The sequence below is a fragment of the Thermobia domestica genome, chromosome 1 (genome assembly GCF_964235325.1).
Source record: "Thermobia domestica chromosome 1, izTheDome1.hap1.1, whole genome shotgun sequence".
Taxonomy (NCBI): domain Eukaryota; kingdom Metazoa; phylum Arthropoda; class Insecta; order Zygentoma; family Lepismatidae; genus Thermobia; species Thermobia domestica.
The window spans coordinates 250509341-250527422 of record NC_137454.1 but is presented as its reverse complement, the minus strand read 5'-3'; the positions used below and the strand labels follow the sequence as shown (position 1 = coordinate 250527422).

At 34.5% G+C, this 18082-nt stretch overlaps 1 protein-coding gene across 10 annotated transcripts in view; it reads left to right on the top strand.

Annotated features, from left to right (window-relative positions):
* The window catches only part of PDZ-GEF (PDZ domain-containing guanine nucleotide exchange factor), an 835430-nt gene that overhangs the window by 743855 nt on the left and 73493 nt on the right, over positions 1-18082 (top strand). Inside the window, exon 1 of one of the 10 annotated variants that reach the window (XM_081771943.1) lies at positions 12942-13081. The exons of the other annotated variants lie outside the window; for them this stretch is intronic. Within the exon in view, the coding sequence (XP_081628069.1) occupies positions 12959-13081 (123 nt within the window). The 5' untranslated portion in view covers positions 12942-12958. Of the gene's footprint in view, positions 1-12941; positions 13082-18082 lie in introns of those variants that run through there. 10 annotated transcript variants of the gene reach the window in all.

Here is an 18082-nt window from a genome sequence, read left to right as displayed (position 1 = left end):
ACCATATTTTAATATTCCACTGTAAACGTACTTGAAATACTAAGTGAATAATATTTTATGAATTTGTTAAGGCCAATAGCAGTAACAAATTCATAAAATATTATTCACTTAGTATTTCAAGTACGTTTACAGTGGAATATTAAAATATGGTGATGGGTCATTTTGACCCATCCGGTCCTTCTAGTGTTAAACTGTAGATCCATGTCTCACATAGCAGGGTTCCTACTAGTCAGGGAAAATGGTGCAGGTCAGGGAAGCCCAGGGGAAAAAGTCTGCAAGTCAGGGAAATTTTATAATAGTTACTTTTTAACGCTAATTGTATTCCGATTTCAGCTTAGCTAACCTTATATGGAACGTTGCTCAGATTTTTATGGGAGGTAAGTGGAAATGTGCGTATGAACAATTTATTACTATTTGTCTCTATAGAATAAATGTTCTTATATATAAATATTCAATTATTTATTTCTTATTTATATCTCAACGTCATCCGACACCTGTCATGGAAGTCAGGGAAATAGATTTCTCCAGATCAGTAGGAACCCTTTGTCTGTACTGGAAAGGGACACTTAACTCTAACCATCTACAGAATCGGTAAAAGAACATAGGCATTCTCCTCCTTGTTGAACTTTGGAAGGCATTTTAGAAATTAACTGACTTATTATTGGTTTAGTCTTGAAGATAGAACTGACTTCTTATCCTACTTAATTTTCATCTGTTTCCTAATGTTTGATTCATTACGTAGCAGTTACAAGGAAATAAAATTATCAAGAAATACAGTAAATTGTCATCTATCACAATTTTTGTTGTGCGAAATGTCAAATAGATGGCAGTACTGTAGCGTTCTTTCAGAACAACGGCGTCGGCGGCAGACTTCTAGAACTGTTCCCTTCTACAAAAGGATGTATCAAGCGGAGAAGCTAGACGAAGAAAACGACGCGAAGCATTGTTATCAACAGAGCCAAGGGAGAATGGGAAACTGATGGTATGGGGTCAGCAACCGTTCCACAGTTCACCAGAAAGAGACTCGCCATTTCATTTAGTACTTAATTAAGCGTCTAGAAGTACCTATCCAAATATTTCCCCATAGGATAAAATGGAAACTTGGAGAAATGCATTATGTCGATATCATTTGGAAGTGTATTATCTCTTGTGACGTGACAGACTAGAGAAATGCCAAGCGTGTGCTTTCTCTCTCGTTCTCTTTCTTTCTTTTCTCTTTGCCAACGTTCGTGGTGTAGATTAGCTGAGGGAATTGGACTTCAGGTAAGGAAAATTGATGTTCTACAATTGAGTTGTGAAACTAATCAGACTGGGCCGACTTCTCTCGCCTCTACTTTTCTTTATTTCTTTCGCTTTTCTGTTCCTATTCATCAGTGATGCCAATCCATTAAGTGAAACGCCAAGTATAATCAGGAAACAACTGTGCAGTTAAAAGCTAATTTCTAGCTCGAGTTGTCTTCCTCCCCCTGTTCCTCTTTCTTATTAATGTTAATTCGAATTGTAGTACGGTATTCATGTGAACATACTGCTCAGCCCAAAATTAAAAACTTAAAATTATATATTTTTAAAAGATTGTTAGTAAATATGATACGCATCAATTGTAAGGTACTTTTTTAAAACACAACGAATTTGCATAAACTACCAAAACACAATTTATAGGTAGCCTACTGTTGCGTGACACTCTTTTTTTTTTTAACAAATTACTGTATTAGGGTCTGCGATGGTTCAGTGACAGAGCGCTCACCTCTGGTAGTGAGATGCCCGGTTCGATCGCAGCTTGCGTCAAGTGATGGATTTTGAAAGTCAACACCATGTGGATGTATTTCCCCCGGGTTCTTCCGTTTCCTCCCATTTGCTTCTCTGCGCCTTTTTATTCATAATATAAATCAGTCTCCTGCAGCCTGGGTGCAAAATCACAAAATCGTTCGTGAAATACGCTTATTAAATGAACAGTTGCACACAACTTGACGCTAGACACTAGTGTCATAAGATGCTCCTTTCTGTTTGTCGTACAGTTCATAACTACCAAATTCAGATACTATATAATGTGCAATAGGCAACAATATAATCGAAGTCGAGAATTGCAACAATTCGTTGTGGTGCTTGATAAATTTGAATGAAGTTATCGGTTAACTACGGATTCAAGTTATACTCGATTCTAATGGAATGCATATCTTTGGATGCTACATAAAAAAAAAAAAAAAGTAAGCATTAAGCTCGCTTAAATACGAATACCTTGAGTTTCAGTTCACTTGAAAAATAAAAGTACGTAAGAGGGTTGTATTGTTGGATTAAAATATTTTGCATATTATCTTATGTGTTTATAAAGCGTGGCAACACGCGAATAGAGAAAGGCAGCTTCTTGTGTTGACGAGAAAGGAATGAAAAATGACATATTTGCCGAAAGTGACCCTTTTATTTTATGTCTGTTCGACAAACAGCAGAAAGAGCTATCAGAATATGCAAGATTACTTTAATCAGGCAACATACAGAAATCATTGTTAAATTTTTAAGTGAATTAATGCCGTTCATTTTCTGTTCAACACACAGTATTATGATTTAACACCTTAACTTTTGCGAAGACGAAAGCAAAACTGAGTTTGAAACTTTCCAAGAAACGCCCACACGCAAATCAAAATGTCATTTTTTAAAACTGGAAAATAATTGATCGAAAATTGCCATTCCGAAGCAACAGAAATTTAATTGGTTTAATTAATCTTTACTCTCATCTTTTGTTCTGCGCAAGACAATTGTTCCGCTTCTGTCTGCCCTTCTTTCTCTCTCTTATATATGTACTTTATTGAAAGGTAAAGATACTTTGAGTACAAGGATGCAAAGGGTTTATCATGGACAACGAATTCGGAAATATTGGCTTTTTTTGTTTGTTTGTTTGTTTAAACCAGAACTTCAGTTGAACGACAGAACAAAACTAAGATGCTCTAATATGTTTCGTCCCATGTTTTAATATACAGGGTGTTTCAGATAAAAGGTCCAGTGCTTATAAATCAGAAACGGCTGAGAATAAAAAGATGAAACAAAAACTGAGATAGGAAAATGTCATAGGGCACATCACATGTTGTTGTGGTAACCTCCAGGGCCCTTCTTGAAGGGGCCAACTTCAGATTTTCAAAAGGAAACCTGTATTGAATCATACCTCATTCGGTAATCCTTGAAAAACGAAACAACTTTTGTAGGAAACAATTTTCAATTTGGGCCACAGTTTTAAAAATGGCCGCAAAAAGTATGCCCTTTATCAATTTGAATTTGGACCCCTTCACGGAGGGCCCTGACGGTCACTACAACAATACCACTTGATACGCTTTATCATCGTTCCCTATCTCAGTTTTTGTTTCATCTTTGTACTCTCAGCCGTTTTTGATTTATAAGCAGTGGACGTTTTATCTGATACAGGACCCACTTTTTGGGCCATTTTGAAAACGGTGGCCCAAATCGAAAATTGTTTCCTACAAAAGTTGTTTCGTTTTTAAGGACTACTGAATGAGGTATGATTCAATACATGTTCCCATTTGAAAATTTGAATTTGGCCCCCTTCAAGCAGGGCCCTGGGGGTCACCACAATACCACCATATGATGTGCCCTGATATTTTCCTATCTGAGTTTTTGTTTTCATCTTTTTATTCTCAGCCGGTTTCTGATTTATAAGCACTGGACGTTCTATCTCAAACACCCTATATAGTGTTTATATATGTGTGTGTATGAGTCCATAATAACATTATAAAAGAATTTGCCGCAGAGAATGAAAAATTTTATTTTAGAAAGTGCGTAGTGATTGAACATTGAATTCTGTTGCTGAGTTGACATAAAGCAGAAAATTCGTTTTCGGGTGGTGTTAACAAGGAAAGAAGTGATTGCAACAATAAACGCAGGAAATATTTAATAGAAAAATAGTCCACCGTATTGTTGTCACGTCCGGAACTTGACTTGGCACCAGTGCATACTAATATAGACAACCCGTGGCTGTCATTTGCCATCCCTTTTTTTTTTTTTTAATACAGGTTGCATAATAAGGGTAAAGTTAATTTTCAGGGGAGTTGAGTCAACAGTATTAATGCCGACAATGAATGTACACGAACACCTCGGAATTAGAGGGGGGAAAGTAATCTTAGAAAAGAAAAAAGTTTTCCTCAGTGTATTGGAGAGATTCCACTATTCTATCTAGTCATGTCTGTTGAAATATGCATGAAGTGGGGAAGAGAAGAATATATAAAGTAGTGGATGGACAGATATATTTTTTAACCTATCTCACAAAGTTTTGAGGAAAGTCTTTTTCTTAGCTTGATCAGTGGTTTCGAACATACGCAAATTGAAGCTACAGTTGTTCTAAATAAACTGAAAGAAGCAGAACTATCAATTCATAAGCAGAAGGCTGTGGTTTTGCTAATATATTGCTAGGTATGTAGTCTATATGTGACATTTACTGTTACATTTACTCGTGATACTAGATCTCATGAATCTTCTACTTGAACTTCTCTCTCAATCAATTCAGATCATGTTTTAGAAAGATATTTATCATTTTAAATTAAATTAATATCTTGGGCTGAATTTCGGTTTAATTTATCGGGTAGTGCATAATTTTGAACTTCATTTAATACCGGTAACCATTTCAAGTGAATGTGCCAAAAATCGGAGTGCCCATCAGCTAGAGGGTGGTACTTAAAAAAAAAAAAATACAATATTTGCAAAAATTAAATCTGAGAGGAAAGCTAAATTGATTGTTACGAAATAATAGCTACATAGAAATTTTATCAATATAAGTAACACTTTTCTTCCTACTTTTTCTTGTGTAGTAAATAATGAAGTTGTATATACTCTCGAGATCAGACATTTCTCGTCTCGTCTTGCAAATTGAACTAGGGTCAAGACTAGAAACACATTAGTATCTCTTTAAATTTGAGACGACACGAAAATAATTTCACAAGTTTCACAGTTAACACAAGTTCATCCAAATCGTAAATCTTACTTTTTTCGTGTTACATGGCAGAAGTTATAAATTGAGAAAGGAGTTGTATGTGCGCAAACCATTACAGTATACTCTAATAATATATATAGTTTAAATGTTGTTATATTACACTCTTTGTGGACGTGTGGGCGGAAGGATTTTGATAACTTTTAGATGAAATTAAGGGGGGGGAAGCAGGACAAATTCTATACCAGGTATGTGCAAGTTAGAACAGGGGGTGGGCCAATCACAGAGAACTTACTGGCGTTGAGGGTCGTATGAGACAATGTATAACATTTTCATAACAATCGAATGGCCATATTGAATGGGAAAACTCGTTCACCGTACACTAACATCACAGGAACACAGAAACTGTAATAATGGTAACCAAACAGAACAAAGTATTTATCATTTTCGTGGGTAATTTGATTCTTCGTGTTCTGAATTAGTCTCTCCATGTCCCATGGTACACTGGATATTCCAACACGAATGATATTTTTCAAAGTTTACATCAGTTCAATAAGGGAACAGGCGGGCCGGATGAAGAGGTTTGATTCTCATGGAATACAAATTTTCCGTGTTGACAGAGGCAGTATGATCTGATATTGGTTCTATTAGTTTCTGTACATTACCAAAGCTAAAGGAACGAAGTCCATAACAAGCAGTTTTGAGATCGAACTCCGAAATGATATTAAGATGTTGCTGCAAAATAATTTGCGCTGACTTGACAATTTAAAAGAAACAAAAGAATGAAAGAAAGTAATCGGCATCGCACTGGCGTCCACAGAATTCCATAAGTGAGGAAGGGGAGTTCAAACACCAAAGTTCATACAGCTTTAGGTAATACGCAATGGTTGCATTTATACCTTAACATGACAGATGTTTATATTGTCCATACTAATTTATAGAGGGAAAGGAGAGTTGAAATCATCTAAATATAGCGTAGATCATTCTCACTGAGTGTGCTATAAGCTTCGCAAATACTAAAAAGAGGTATCAAACTATTTTGCTCCGTTGTAATATTACAAATCTGTACTTAGTAGAATGTATAAAAAGGAAATACAAGGATATTGTGAGATCTATGCGAGTTAAACCTCACAGAAGGAAAGGAGAGAACTATGAAAAACTGACGGGAGTTTTTTTTAATTTTCCCTCTTTCAATGTAAATTGGAGTGTTTGAGTGTGGTTTTAACGATTGGGAAGAAGGTAAGAAGAGAAGCTGTATGCCTCCCCTAACTCTCAACTCGTACGTCTTTCTGTTTGTTTATCTACGGTATCACTGTTTCAGATCGATCACATGTCATCCCATTTTCTGTTCTTCACTTAGTGGGTCCCTTCTCCCCTCGCTTCAAGTGATGGATGATCAACTCCTTGCTGCAGAGAGAAGATTCATCCACATCCCTCGTAAATCTTCACCCATCTTCTTTCCACGAGTGAAACAGTGGTTGCATGGGTTGCAAAGTTGTACTAGAGTAGTAGTAGTAGCAGCAGCAGCAATAAGAGTAAAGTTGTTTTCGCTGTATTTGTGTGTGTGTGTACATAGATACCCTGCGGCAACTTCCTCGTTCCCCTCCTCTATCTAAGTAAACGAATTTATGAGAGTTAGTTTGTATGACATACCTTCTTTCAACAAATTATGTAGAAAGATAACTATATGTAGTAGCGGTAAGTTTTGGCTGCTAAATCATCTTCAGAAACAGAGAGAGAGAGAGAGAGAGAGAGAGAGAGAGAGAACTACTTTTGAGAAAAATGAGATAAGAGTTACGATCCAAGCATGGTGAAGTAGATATTAATTTTGCATTCCAATCAATAATTTCCTTCTTCGCTAAGCTAACTGTTTCTTTTAGTTCCATAAAGCGAGAAATAATTCTAGTAAAAAATGTGTCTTTGTACGCACTTGTCGCCACACATGGTAAACCTAGTCTCTGATTGTTGCCCGTGTATAACATAATATAGTCCCCATTCTTCACTCGTAACTAACAGGTTTCTGTGCATCATTTGTTTCTTCCTCGCAGCTTTTGAAATGAAAGAGAATATCATAATTTTTCCTCCATAATGATATAGTATTAGGAAAGTAATGTGAAACAAATCGATAATTTTAAAATTCATCCCGACATAATTTCACAACTCGTCAATTATCGACTAAGGACCTGCTACATTGGTTTCATTGTATGGGTAGCATTCAAATTTCATACCACTATCAAAGTTCATAGCAGTGCCCCACACATCTTTTGACTCAAATTAATTATTTTGTTACTTTTTACATAAAGTTTGTTTTGTAATGCATGCCTAACCGTTTTCGTGATCTTGAAAAAAGGACTGGGAATAAGGCCGTAACCAACAGTTTCGTAGAGAGAGCAAAAATATTCAGCAATATTCCTAGCCAAAAAAAAATATTTTATTCTCAAAACATTTTTCAGTTACGAAGAAGAGAGTGTATGAATAATATATATTAGATTTTATTTTATTTTGAGTTTAGCGTCTCTTTCGGCAGCGAGGCTATATGAGACGTAAACCTACAGTTCAACGTGGGATCCGAACCACATTAGCTCCCACCGAGGATCGAACCATGTTCTCCCAACCCCAAAGGCGAGTACGCTGAGAGCTTATTCAGAAGAGTGGCTTAATTTCAAAATGTTCCAAAATGTATTGACTTTCCTCATTGAATGTATCAATCTCGTTATTACGTTGGTGCAGTAGAAGATTAAACTCAGAGCTTGAAGAGAATACAACGCTTTATTTTCAAATTCTAGTCAAAAGATCAACTTGCACACGGACTACGTAAAAATCCCTGTTGGGAACGACATACATATGAACAATGTGTAACTTCTCGTGTAGAATATATGGTTAAACTTTCTTGTCCTTAATGAAATATGTGTACTTCCATCTGTTTGTTTTTGTTGAATACAGTACGTATTACTAGTGGAAAATACCGTTACGAATATACCTGTCTGCTTTAATATAAATATTTTTCAATGATAAATGGAAGCTAACTCGTCCTCGTTGTTACAACAGAATTCGCGCTTACAAAGAAAACAACAATGTTCAAATGGATGCTGCAAATCATCTGCCATCTCAGTTGCGACATAGAAGAGCATTATATTGTTGTTTTTCCATACACTCTTGTGTGTAAGTGCCGAGTTTTATTATCGTTTTGTTGTTTTTAGTCCATTTAGAATGAATGAGTGGTCTCATTCTTTTATATTACGTATATTGTTCGCATGTTTTGTTTGATCTCGTCGTGTATGTTGATAAACAGTATATTTTGTGGTGTGAAGTTTATTCGGTCATGCATCAAGCGTGGGTTTGTAATAAATGTACTAACGGTTTTGATGTAATTCTTTTTGTTGTGATTCCTTAGTATTTTTGTTATGAACTCCTGTATGTTAGTAGAATGCCACTAGCTTTTTGATAGTAAAAAAATTACTTGTTTGCAATGAAAATGTACTTCAGTATATATATATATATATATATATATATATATATATATATATATATATATATATATAATATATAATGTTTACGGGTAAACTTGAATTCAGTTAGATAGCAGCCGTACTCTTACCACAAATATGTTACTGCCTGTTTTAAGATGAATGAACGCTTTGAATCGCTCAGACTGTGTGAGACATGGAACTTTGAATGCACCCCACCAGGGAACAAATCAGAACTACGCACACAAAAGTATAGTGTTAATCGTACAGACTCATATAGGCGACTTTTTAGATGGAAGAATTATAAATATATTATTGGGTCGACCGTAGCTTTCAATTAGTTACGTTTGTTACGACTCTGAAAAATCCACACATTGCTTTATTTTTATTTATTTATTTATTTTTTAAAGTTTAACGTAAAGAAAAATGTTCTTGATGAGAAATATAGCAATCGATAGAGCTTGCTGAAATAATCAAAATTATATGGGTGCGTGTAAATCCTCAAGGAAAACATTTTTTTTTTTTTTAACGTACAAATTGATGTGCGATAACCATGATTCCTGTTAAGATGAAATACACTATTCAAGCAAGATGACAGTATATAACCTGATTGAGTAATACTAGTAGTAGTAGTAGGAACGGGTTAGAAGCCCCGTAGGGGTTGGTTGGCTTCTGTTCTCGACATAAAATGGACAAATTAAAGATTTGCTCAAATTTTTCTGTACATTTTACAATCGGTGGATCCGTATAGTAAAACTGCACCTTTTGTTTTAACTGTAATGTGCAAAGATGAGGTATACATAAAATTTGAAAATTACGTCCTTGAGGATAAATTCTCATGCTTAGTTTTCCAGAAAGACTAATATTTGTGGCACTAAAATGTATGTCGTTTCGTTGTCAATAATAATTAATAACTTTTATTCTGCTTGATGTGCTGTATATGCTGTTAAGTAACAGATTATATCACTTGTTTGTATTCTTTTAACAGCGATGTATCTACTAATTGTAAATGTAATACGTGCTTCTTCTTTAACATTCCTTGTTTAACAAATCGAATGTGTATGTACAGCTTCAAACATAGATTGCTATGAAAATGGTAATGATAGCCATGATGAAGATAACTTATTTCATCTTAAGTTGAATTGTTCCAAATATACAAAAGGTCTCATTCACGAAGAAATGAAATGTCGACTAAAAGCAGGAAATTCGTGTTATTATTCAGTTCAAAATCTCTTGTCGTCGCGAATTTTGTCGAAGAATTTGAAGCTTAAAATATATAAAACGATAATCATGCCTGTTCTATTTGGTTGCGAAACATTGTCGCTTACTCTGAAGGAAGAACATAGACTGAAAGTATTTGAGAACAAGATCCTGAGGCGAATATTCGGACCCAAGAGAAACGGGAATGGCGGAAACTTCATAACGAGGAACTACATAATTTATACGGTTTACCGAACATTATTAGGGTCATCAAGTCTAGGAGGCTTAGGTGGGCAGGTCATGTAGCTAGGATGGAAGAAAGTAGAAACGCTTTCAAAGTCTTGACTGAAAGACCAATCGGAAAACGACCATTAGAAAGACCTAGGCGCACATGTAAGGACAACATTAAGATGGATCTCGCAGAGATAGGAATACAAAGTAGAAACTGGACCCAGTTGGGTAAGGATAGAAGTAAGTAAAGAGCTTTTGTAGACGCGGCATTGAACCTCTGGGTTCCAGAGGCCATAGTAGAGTTAGTTATACAAAAGGTCTCAAATCGTAGAAAATAATTGAAAGTGGCACTGCAATGAAAACCGATGTTTACGTTAGAACATAAGATAGTCTAGTGATCTCCATGTAATATTTGCAGTGTGGCATGCCATTATTTTTTGAAGTATGATAATTTTTTAGTTTTCAATGTCTTTTCGACGAATATAGTTTCCAGCATGCTACAAGTTTCACTGTTAGCTTCGTCATATGTTCTCAGCATGGTTCACCAAATAAACTTTAACAGCATGCTCGTTCCTATGGCAACTAACAGGACGTGACATGTGATTTAAATAGTCCATTAAGCCACGAGTAACATTTACTCTGATCGGCCATTATGTACATGATTTAGATAAACATGTACGTGTGTCTCTTACTTTTCTTTTTATTAAAATAAGAAATATTGACAGAACGATGAAGAATCTAGCGATACATGTCATGGCAATTGTTAATTAATACCTCTCCAGAAAATTTTAAATCGATATTGAGACATTACAGATGTTCTTTAAAGTCATGTGATTGTATTTATCCTTGTACATTACATGCAAGTGAAGCTGAATCTTTGTTAAAAACAAATCTCTAAGGCACAAATTGTCATTTTTTAAAACACTTTAACATGGGAAGGGAATTATTGTGTATCCAAATTAAACCAAAACAGAAGATGAAATGCAACTTAAGAAGAAAACTAAGCTTCCCGACACTTCATCTCTTCTTGCTGCTATGTTCCCGAACCCATTTAAATTTTGGTGCCACACTTGTAATTAATCAGTTGAAAATAACGATTAAATTAATCAATTAAAAATTCTTACTTTTAATTTAATCAGTTAATTTTTAGGAGTTAATTTGTAATTTATAATCCTTCAAAACGATTTGGAACGATAAAGACGTTAATCGTTAATGTCTTTCTCAACAACCATATGAAATGAATATTTCTTATTTTTATGACACTTTAGTTTTGCTGTTCATTAATTATCGCGTTTGTTTGAAGGCAGTAATTTTTCATAAAAGTAGACTAATTTTCCCATGTCCTTAATTTCATACGTTAAATTAATGTTCACATCTCAAGAGAATTCTTGTTGTATGATAGTGGAAATTGTTGTTTTTAATTTTAATTGTAAATCGTTACTATTTTCTGAAATTAATTCTTAATTTAATCAATTATATTTTTAAAGACTTGATTTATAACCTTAGTAGTTACATATTATTTAAATTAATTTTTGCAACTACGGTTATTGCACATGAGGTCAGGCGAATGGTTCGAGATCTCGTTTCGCAGTTCAGGTCTGTGACTGAAATCTCGAGGTCGGTTTGCGAGATATTCCTCAGTTTCACTAGTTAATTACTGGACTAGTACTTTTAATATGGGCCCTAATCGATTTGCTTCGGACATTGCTGTCTGTCTTTCATGGTCAATTGTTTCCAATGAAATAACCGAAGGAATAAATTGAATCTCTCATGTGATGATATGGTATTGTTTGTGTGTAAAAAGCGTTCTGGTTTTTAGGATTGCAAGGTACTGCAGATTTTCTATAGGGAAAGATTAGTGCTTCAGTAATCATTAGAATTGGACTAGTCCTGTTAAAACTTGAATAATTCATTATTCGAATATTAGTTCCTTCAAATAATCATTCGGATAACGAACAATTGTTCTAATAACTAGTACATTCGAATAATTGTAACACTAAATTGAACTATAAGGGATGAAGTAATTGTTATTGATACCATTTGTTTTTTTCACACAATAAATTAAAGAGAAGATAGTTAACTTCCAAATATCTACACTAATAAGTGGCACTGAGAGGACATACTATATAATGAAAATTGCTGTGATCAAGAATTGTGTGCATAAACTATTTAATGACAAAACGAATTCAAATCTATCATCATTCTAAGAATCAGCAAATGAAATGAAATCTTTATTTAACATAAAGCTATAGTTGTAACTTAGTAGCTAAATTAAGTTATGATAAATGAAGAAATAAATAATGATGAAATAATTAGTTGAAACGATAAAGTAAGAGGAAACCGGAGAACGGGAAATCTCCCCGAGAAAACCCACGCACGCAGTGTTGTTCATCACAGAGCTTACATGCATCAACAAATAAACTTAATTTTGTTTAGTATGAATACATATTTCTGTGTATGCTATTTGGGTCAAGAACAGAGGGTTAGCAGTAATGGTGAATAAAGTATTATGATTTATTCACCTGTGTGGTGTAGGGACAGTCGGTATGCGTGAGCGGAAGTTTTTTGTAGATTGAAACATTATTAGAGCTGTACTTGGTTGTTTTAGTCTGTATATTCGTCGTTATCGAAAAATAATTGTGAATGAAGTCGGTATCCTTAACGGTTTTTAAACTACAGTTTTCAATATAGAATATAAATCTTGTTTTGACATAATAGATTTATGAATTTTCCTAGAAATTTCTTACTGGTAGACCATTGTTCTAATAATTGACGTCAAAGACTGAGGAAGGAGTAAATCAGTGGCCGGAAGTTGACGCACAATTTCCTGTTAAGAGACTCAGAAACTTCCTCAGGAAACTTGTTGCTATCCATCCAGCAAACCCTCAGACAGGGAGATTGAAGTTCCATCAGTGAAATGTACAAGTGATTTTGTTTCATTGAGCTAATTGTTCTCTCAAGAAGAGTCACGTGTTTAGAGTATTGTTCAATTGTATGGTTGAACTGTCGTGTATGTTGGAAGTTGTTGTTGTTTATTGTTCTCAGTGGTTTTCTTAAAGAGATTTAGGTAGGCGTTTACCAGTGTACGAAGTTTCGGTAGTGTACATTGTATTTGGTGGCAGGTGATGACGTAATGTTGAAGCATGCAAGAAAGGATTCAAAGGATTCCGGGGTTTTGGATCGACTTTCCTTACCCCGTTCTTGGCCTGGAACGCCACGAACCTCCTGGGCTGGTGGACCTCCACACCCACCAAAGGTAACTTGTACGTGGATTAAGTACTCCACTACTTATTTACTTAACTACTAATATACGAATATATAAGATGACCTGTGAGATAAAAAGCATGGGGATGGATTTCATTCTGTGTACCGTGTTTCCTCGCGAATGATACTTTTTTTTCTATAAGGAATACGAAGTTTGTTCAGAAAGTATCTGACTTTTATTGATAAAAAAATGTGTATTCAAATACTACAATCATACATTAATCTCCTCCTCCAAAGTAATCCCCTTGGGCTTCCACACACTTTTTCCAACAATTCTCCCACTTTAGAAGCAGCGTTGGAACACCTCTTTTAAGATTACGCACACCACACAGTTGGTCCATCGCATTCTCACGCAAATCTGTAAGGATGCTGTGATGCCTGCAATGTTATACAACCCCTTCAACATACTATCATTTAGTTGCACAGCAAATATGTATTAATGCTATTGCAAGATTGTAACAGTTTCCACCGTTAAAGTCACCATTATCCATGGAAATGTTAACGAATTGACTCCATTAAAGAAACTATAGTGAGATAATCGCTCTAGCTATATATTGCGAATTCAAAAAATTGCTTTTGTTCAACAGTTACCGTGTGGAGTAAGACAGACGTACTAACAGTACAGTTTTATGAGTCCCACTGAGAGATCCAATAATAAATTTCTAGGACTTTCTATTATATTTTCTTTTACTTCGCTTGATACCAGAATTGCGGAAAACCCAGTTACTTTTTTTTTTTTAAAAAAAAGCCCTTTGGGTTTTATTGGGCAATATTGAGTTTTATTAAATTTTGAAGTTAGTATATTTAAAGCCATATTCCTAGTGAAAATATCATTGAAACATTATTGTTCTCTTCGCTTATGGGACCGCGGTAGCTCACCTCTGAAGCAGGTTTCTGATTCGATCCCAGGTCGCACCTAATGGGCTTTGTGATTGACAAACGCCATGTGCATCGGTTTCGTCGAAGATCTCCCATTTCCTCCCACTTTTGTTTGCCACCATTATCATTTATCTCATCATTCATCTCATCAATCATGAGGCATTGAACTAAACTTAATCATAATACAAAAAGATAGAAAGAAAGAAAAGAAAAGAGAAAAAGTAAAATGCCACAGAAGGAAATCCATGAAGCTCGTCTACGTTTCGTGGGACAGACTTTGCACCTTAAAACTTGATTATATTTTGATTTCTAAAAAGACAGAAGTAGGCAATTTTGTAGCGGAACAAAGAGGTGGGTAATTCCATATAATATAGAATAAGAATAAAATTCCGTATCACGCTCAGGATTCAAAGCCCTAAGCCAGCCGTCGTGACTGAAGATTCTTTTAGTCCTCCTGAAAACACTTCAGGCAAATACTGGGATGGTACCTCAAGTTCAGGAGCTAGAAATGAAAAACAACTTTATTGAATAAATATTCTTTTTTTTAGAAAAAGAACTGAGATGTTGAAAATGGATTTTTTTCCCCAATTCCAATTTCCAATTTCCTTTCTTACAACAGATTTTACGATTAAATAGCCTTTGTTACATACGATAGTTGTACAATACGTCATATACTCCACTAAGTACACAAGAAGAATTCGGGAGCTTCACTATTTGATTGCTGTTAGTGTTGAGAAGATAGAAGTATAGCTTTAGTAATTTCCTTTTCTAAGTGAAACTTTTTCGATTTGTAATGAACTGATAATGAAGAAAGACATTTTGTTATTTGTTTATACTAATACATAACTTATGTACTACAAAAACAAAGGGAATGTAGTCGCATTGCTTTCTGTTCCAGACTAGCTGAAAGGTCCGTTCTTTGCACGGAAGGAATTATGTTCAAGGGGAAATATTCGAGCTTCCTCTGCCCCGTAGGAGTGTAATAATTAAAACTCCATAAGATATTCTGTTTTGGCATGAATTTTGAACTCCTTTCTCCCTTGGAATAGGTCCTCTAAGTAGTTTCACGATAAAATCTCAGCTTGAAATAGGTACTAACCATGTTCAAAAACTCATCTTAAGTCTCCACTACAGCGAAATTAAATTATCGCTATTTGTAGTTTTTTTTTCCTGTGATATCTTCAAAACAAATAAAAATATTCGAAAACAAAAACTTAGTGTACAGTGTACTAGACAATATCATTTTGCATGTGATACCGTTATCACAACTCATCTATCTGCTTTCAATTTGCAACTGTCGATAGAGTTAGCTTTTTTTTTTTTTTTTTTTTTTTTTTGCGGGTTCTGTAAATAGCGGCATACCAAAAGCAGGTAGGTGAATTGTGATGAAGGTACCACATGCAAAATAGTATTATCTAGTTCACTACGTTTCTGCTTTTCGAATATTTTTATTTGTTTTGAAGATATTACAGAAAAACTCAAAAATTAACGATTGTTTAATTTTGCTGTAATAAAAACCCTTAAAGTTCAGTCATTTCCCCGTAACATGATGAGAAACATCAGGCAATGTTGATCTAAATGTAAAAAAGGAAATTATAGAAAATCTCTTCCCCTTAAAACAGAAATTTTCAAAAACTGGGAGAGAGACTAATGAAGAGTTTATACACCGAGTTTCATGTTCCTAATTGGACGGGATCATGAGCTATTGTAATTTTGGCTTAAATTTTGAACCTTTTCTACTTTCATTAGGATGCACCCTTTAATCAAAGTAACATAATAAAAGGAAACAGGCTCAAGGTGAGTACTAACTATTCAAAAATTCATTTCAAACTATTCAACAGTTTCCTCGTGATGCGATGACAAACAACAGGCAACATCGCTTTCAATGAGGAAAGGATATTATAGAAAATTCCCCTCCTTAAAATGAAAATTCAGAAACGTTGGAACGTTTGCCCACGTATTTTAATGAGGAGTTTATATTTCAAGTTTTATCTTCCTAACTTAAGAGGATTGTGAAACACTCAATTCTTCGCATAATTTTGAATCTCCGCTTCCCTCCCTTAGAATACGCATTTTTAATCAAATTAAGATGCTTAAAAACTAAGTTCGAAGAACAGATACTACATCCAAACAATTCATTCCAAACTGTTTATCCGTTTCCCCGTGATGCGGTCACAAAGTTCTTTTCATATTTGTATAATAGATTACAGTTGAATACTGTTAACGAATTTGATAAGCGAAAACAAATTTCGATATGCATAATTCCCAAACATTTTCTCTCTTCCAAGGTATTCTGTTCTGATGATGATCTCTTGATAAATACAGATAAACTAATTCTGTAAATAGGCATGTAATAAAAAACACGATTGCAGAAAGTAATTATAAACACGTTAATGTTATTAATTCAATCCAAGTTTTCAGTATACTTTTAGAGGTGTTTTTCTTTTATTGTGGGTTTTACAAAAACAGAAAAAGAAAGAAAGAAAAATTTGGACTGAGTGGAAATTCTAACAACCCTGCTTAATATACAGCTATTAGAACGATTCCAGAGATGAATCATTAACGAGATAACATTTTATTATACATTAAATAAGAATGAGACTTCGGACGCCCGCAGGATTTTTCGCAGGAGGGCCAAGTTCGTAACCCTTACATGGTTTACTTTTGGGATTATAAGGCTCATATCAGACCCAGATAGGGGGAAGATAAAGTAACGTCATCCAGAGACTGATTTGTATGGTATCATTTCACTATTCACGATGTGGTTTCCAGCAAAGAGAGAAATTATTTTGTATTTTGTTGCCTCCCCGGTATTAAATTACAGGTATTTACGAAAGTTCAAAGTTCCTTTTATATATATATATATATATATATATATATATATATATATATATATATGAGTGAGAAAAGTTATGGAATGGCATGCATTTTAAACAATACAGTAAGTTAGTCATCGCTACTCAAGAAAATGTTAACGTTATTACTCTATTAAAAAATTCGACCAAGTTAATCAATTCCAAAAGACAAAATTCAAAATTTTACTTTCGTTCAAGGGTTAGTATGTGGAGTAACGGACGCATGCCCTAACAGTACAATCTTATAAGTCCCCACTGCGTGATCCTAATGCGCAATTATTCAGATGTTAGGGTAAAAGAAATCAGAAGCAAATGCGTTTGAAAACGAAAAAAAAAAAAAACTTTGTTTACTAAACAACCACCGTTACGAAACACTGACAGTATATAATTAATCAGGAACCAAATTCCGGAAGCGTTTCCTGTGGAAAACTTAGTTTGACCTCGATATATGTATTTTTTTTAGAACTTTATTTTTTTTCGTTGATTACTGGAGCGTCATCGAACATAGATAACGTTAATAAAAACATTTCAGTAAATTCTGCTCTTTTTTGCGTCAATAAAATTCGGGAAAAGCTACAACCATTCTTTGAAGTTTTAAGCCATTAAGTGAAGCTACTATAGCTCGTATTTTATTACATGCCTTATTGATCAGTGCTGATTAGTACGCACAGTCAGAAACAATATTAAATATAGGTTGGAACTATCATTCCTTGTACCTCCAACCTATACTTAATATTGTTTCTGACTGTACATAGATCTGTTTCATTGAAACATTTGCTGAGTTTTGGGTTTTATACAAAGAGTTTACTAATGTTTGTAAGATTCGGATGGAGATCTTTTCGTTAGGTGAAACTCCAATGAAATAAAATAACATGCTAAGGTAGATATTTGGAGAAACGCGTATTTAATTTCATTTCTCTTACTTCGTGGTTTGAGAATAATTTTGTGGATTTACTTGGTTGTTGTGAAATAAGATATTGGATTCCAAGCCATATGAACAACGTGTATCTGTATTTTCTCGGGATTCTCATTTCGATACGCTTTCTTGTTCCACCAAATCCTTCATCACAGTTTCGTGATAGTTGTACTCCATCTTTTTCAGTGTATGGGATATAATGGTAGGAGTTCAGCTAGAAGTTACGAGTAATATATGTGTATGTCGATGTTGGGACAGAGAAATATTCTGCTAAATATTTGTGTATAAATACACAAATAAGTGTGTTTTGCTATATACGAAATATATAAATAAATAATTATTT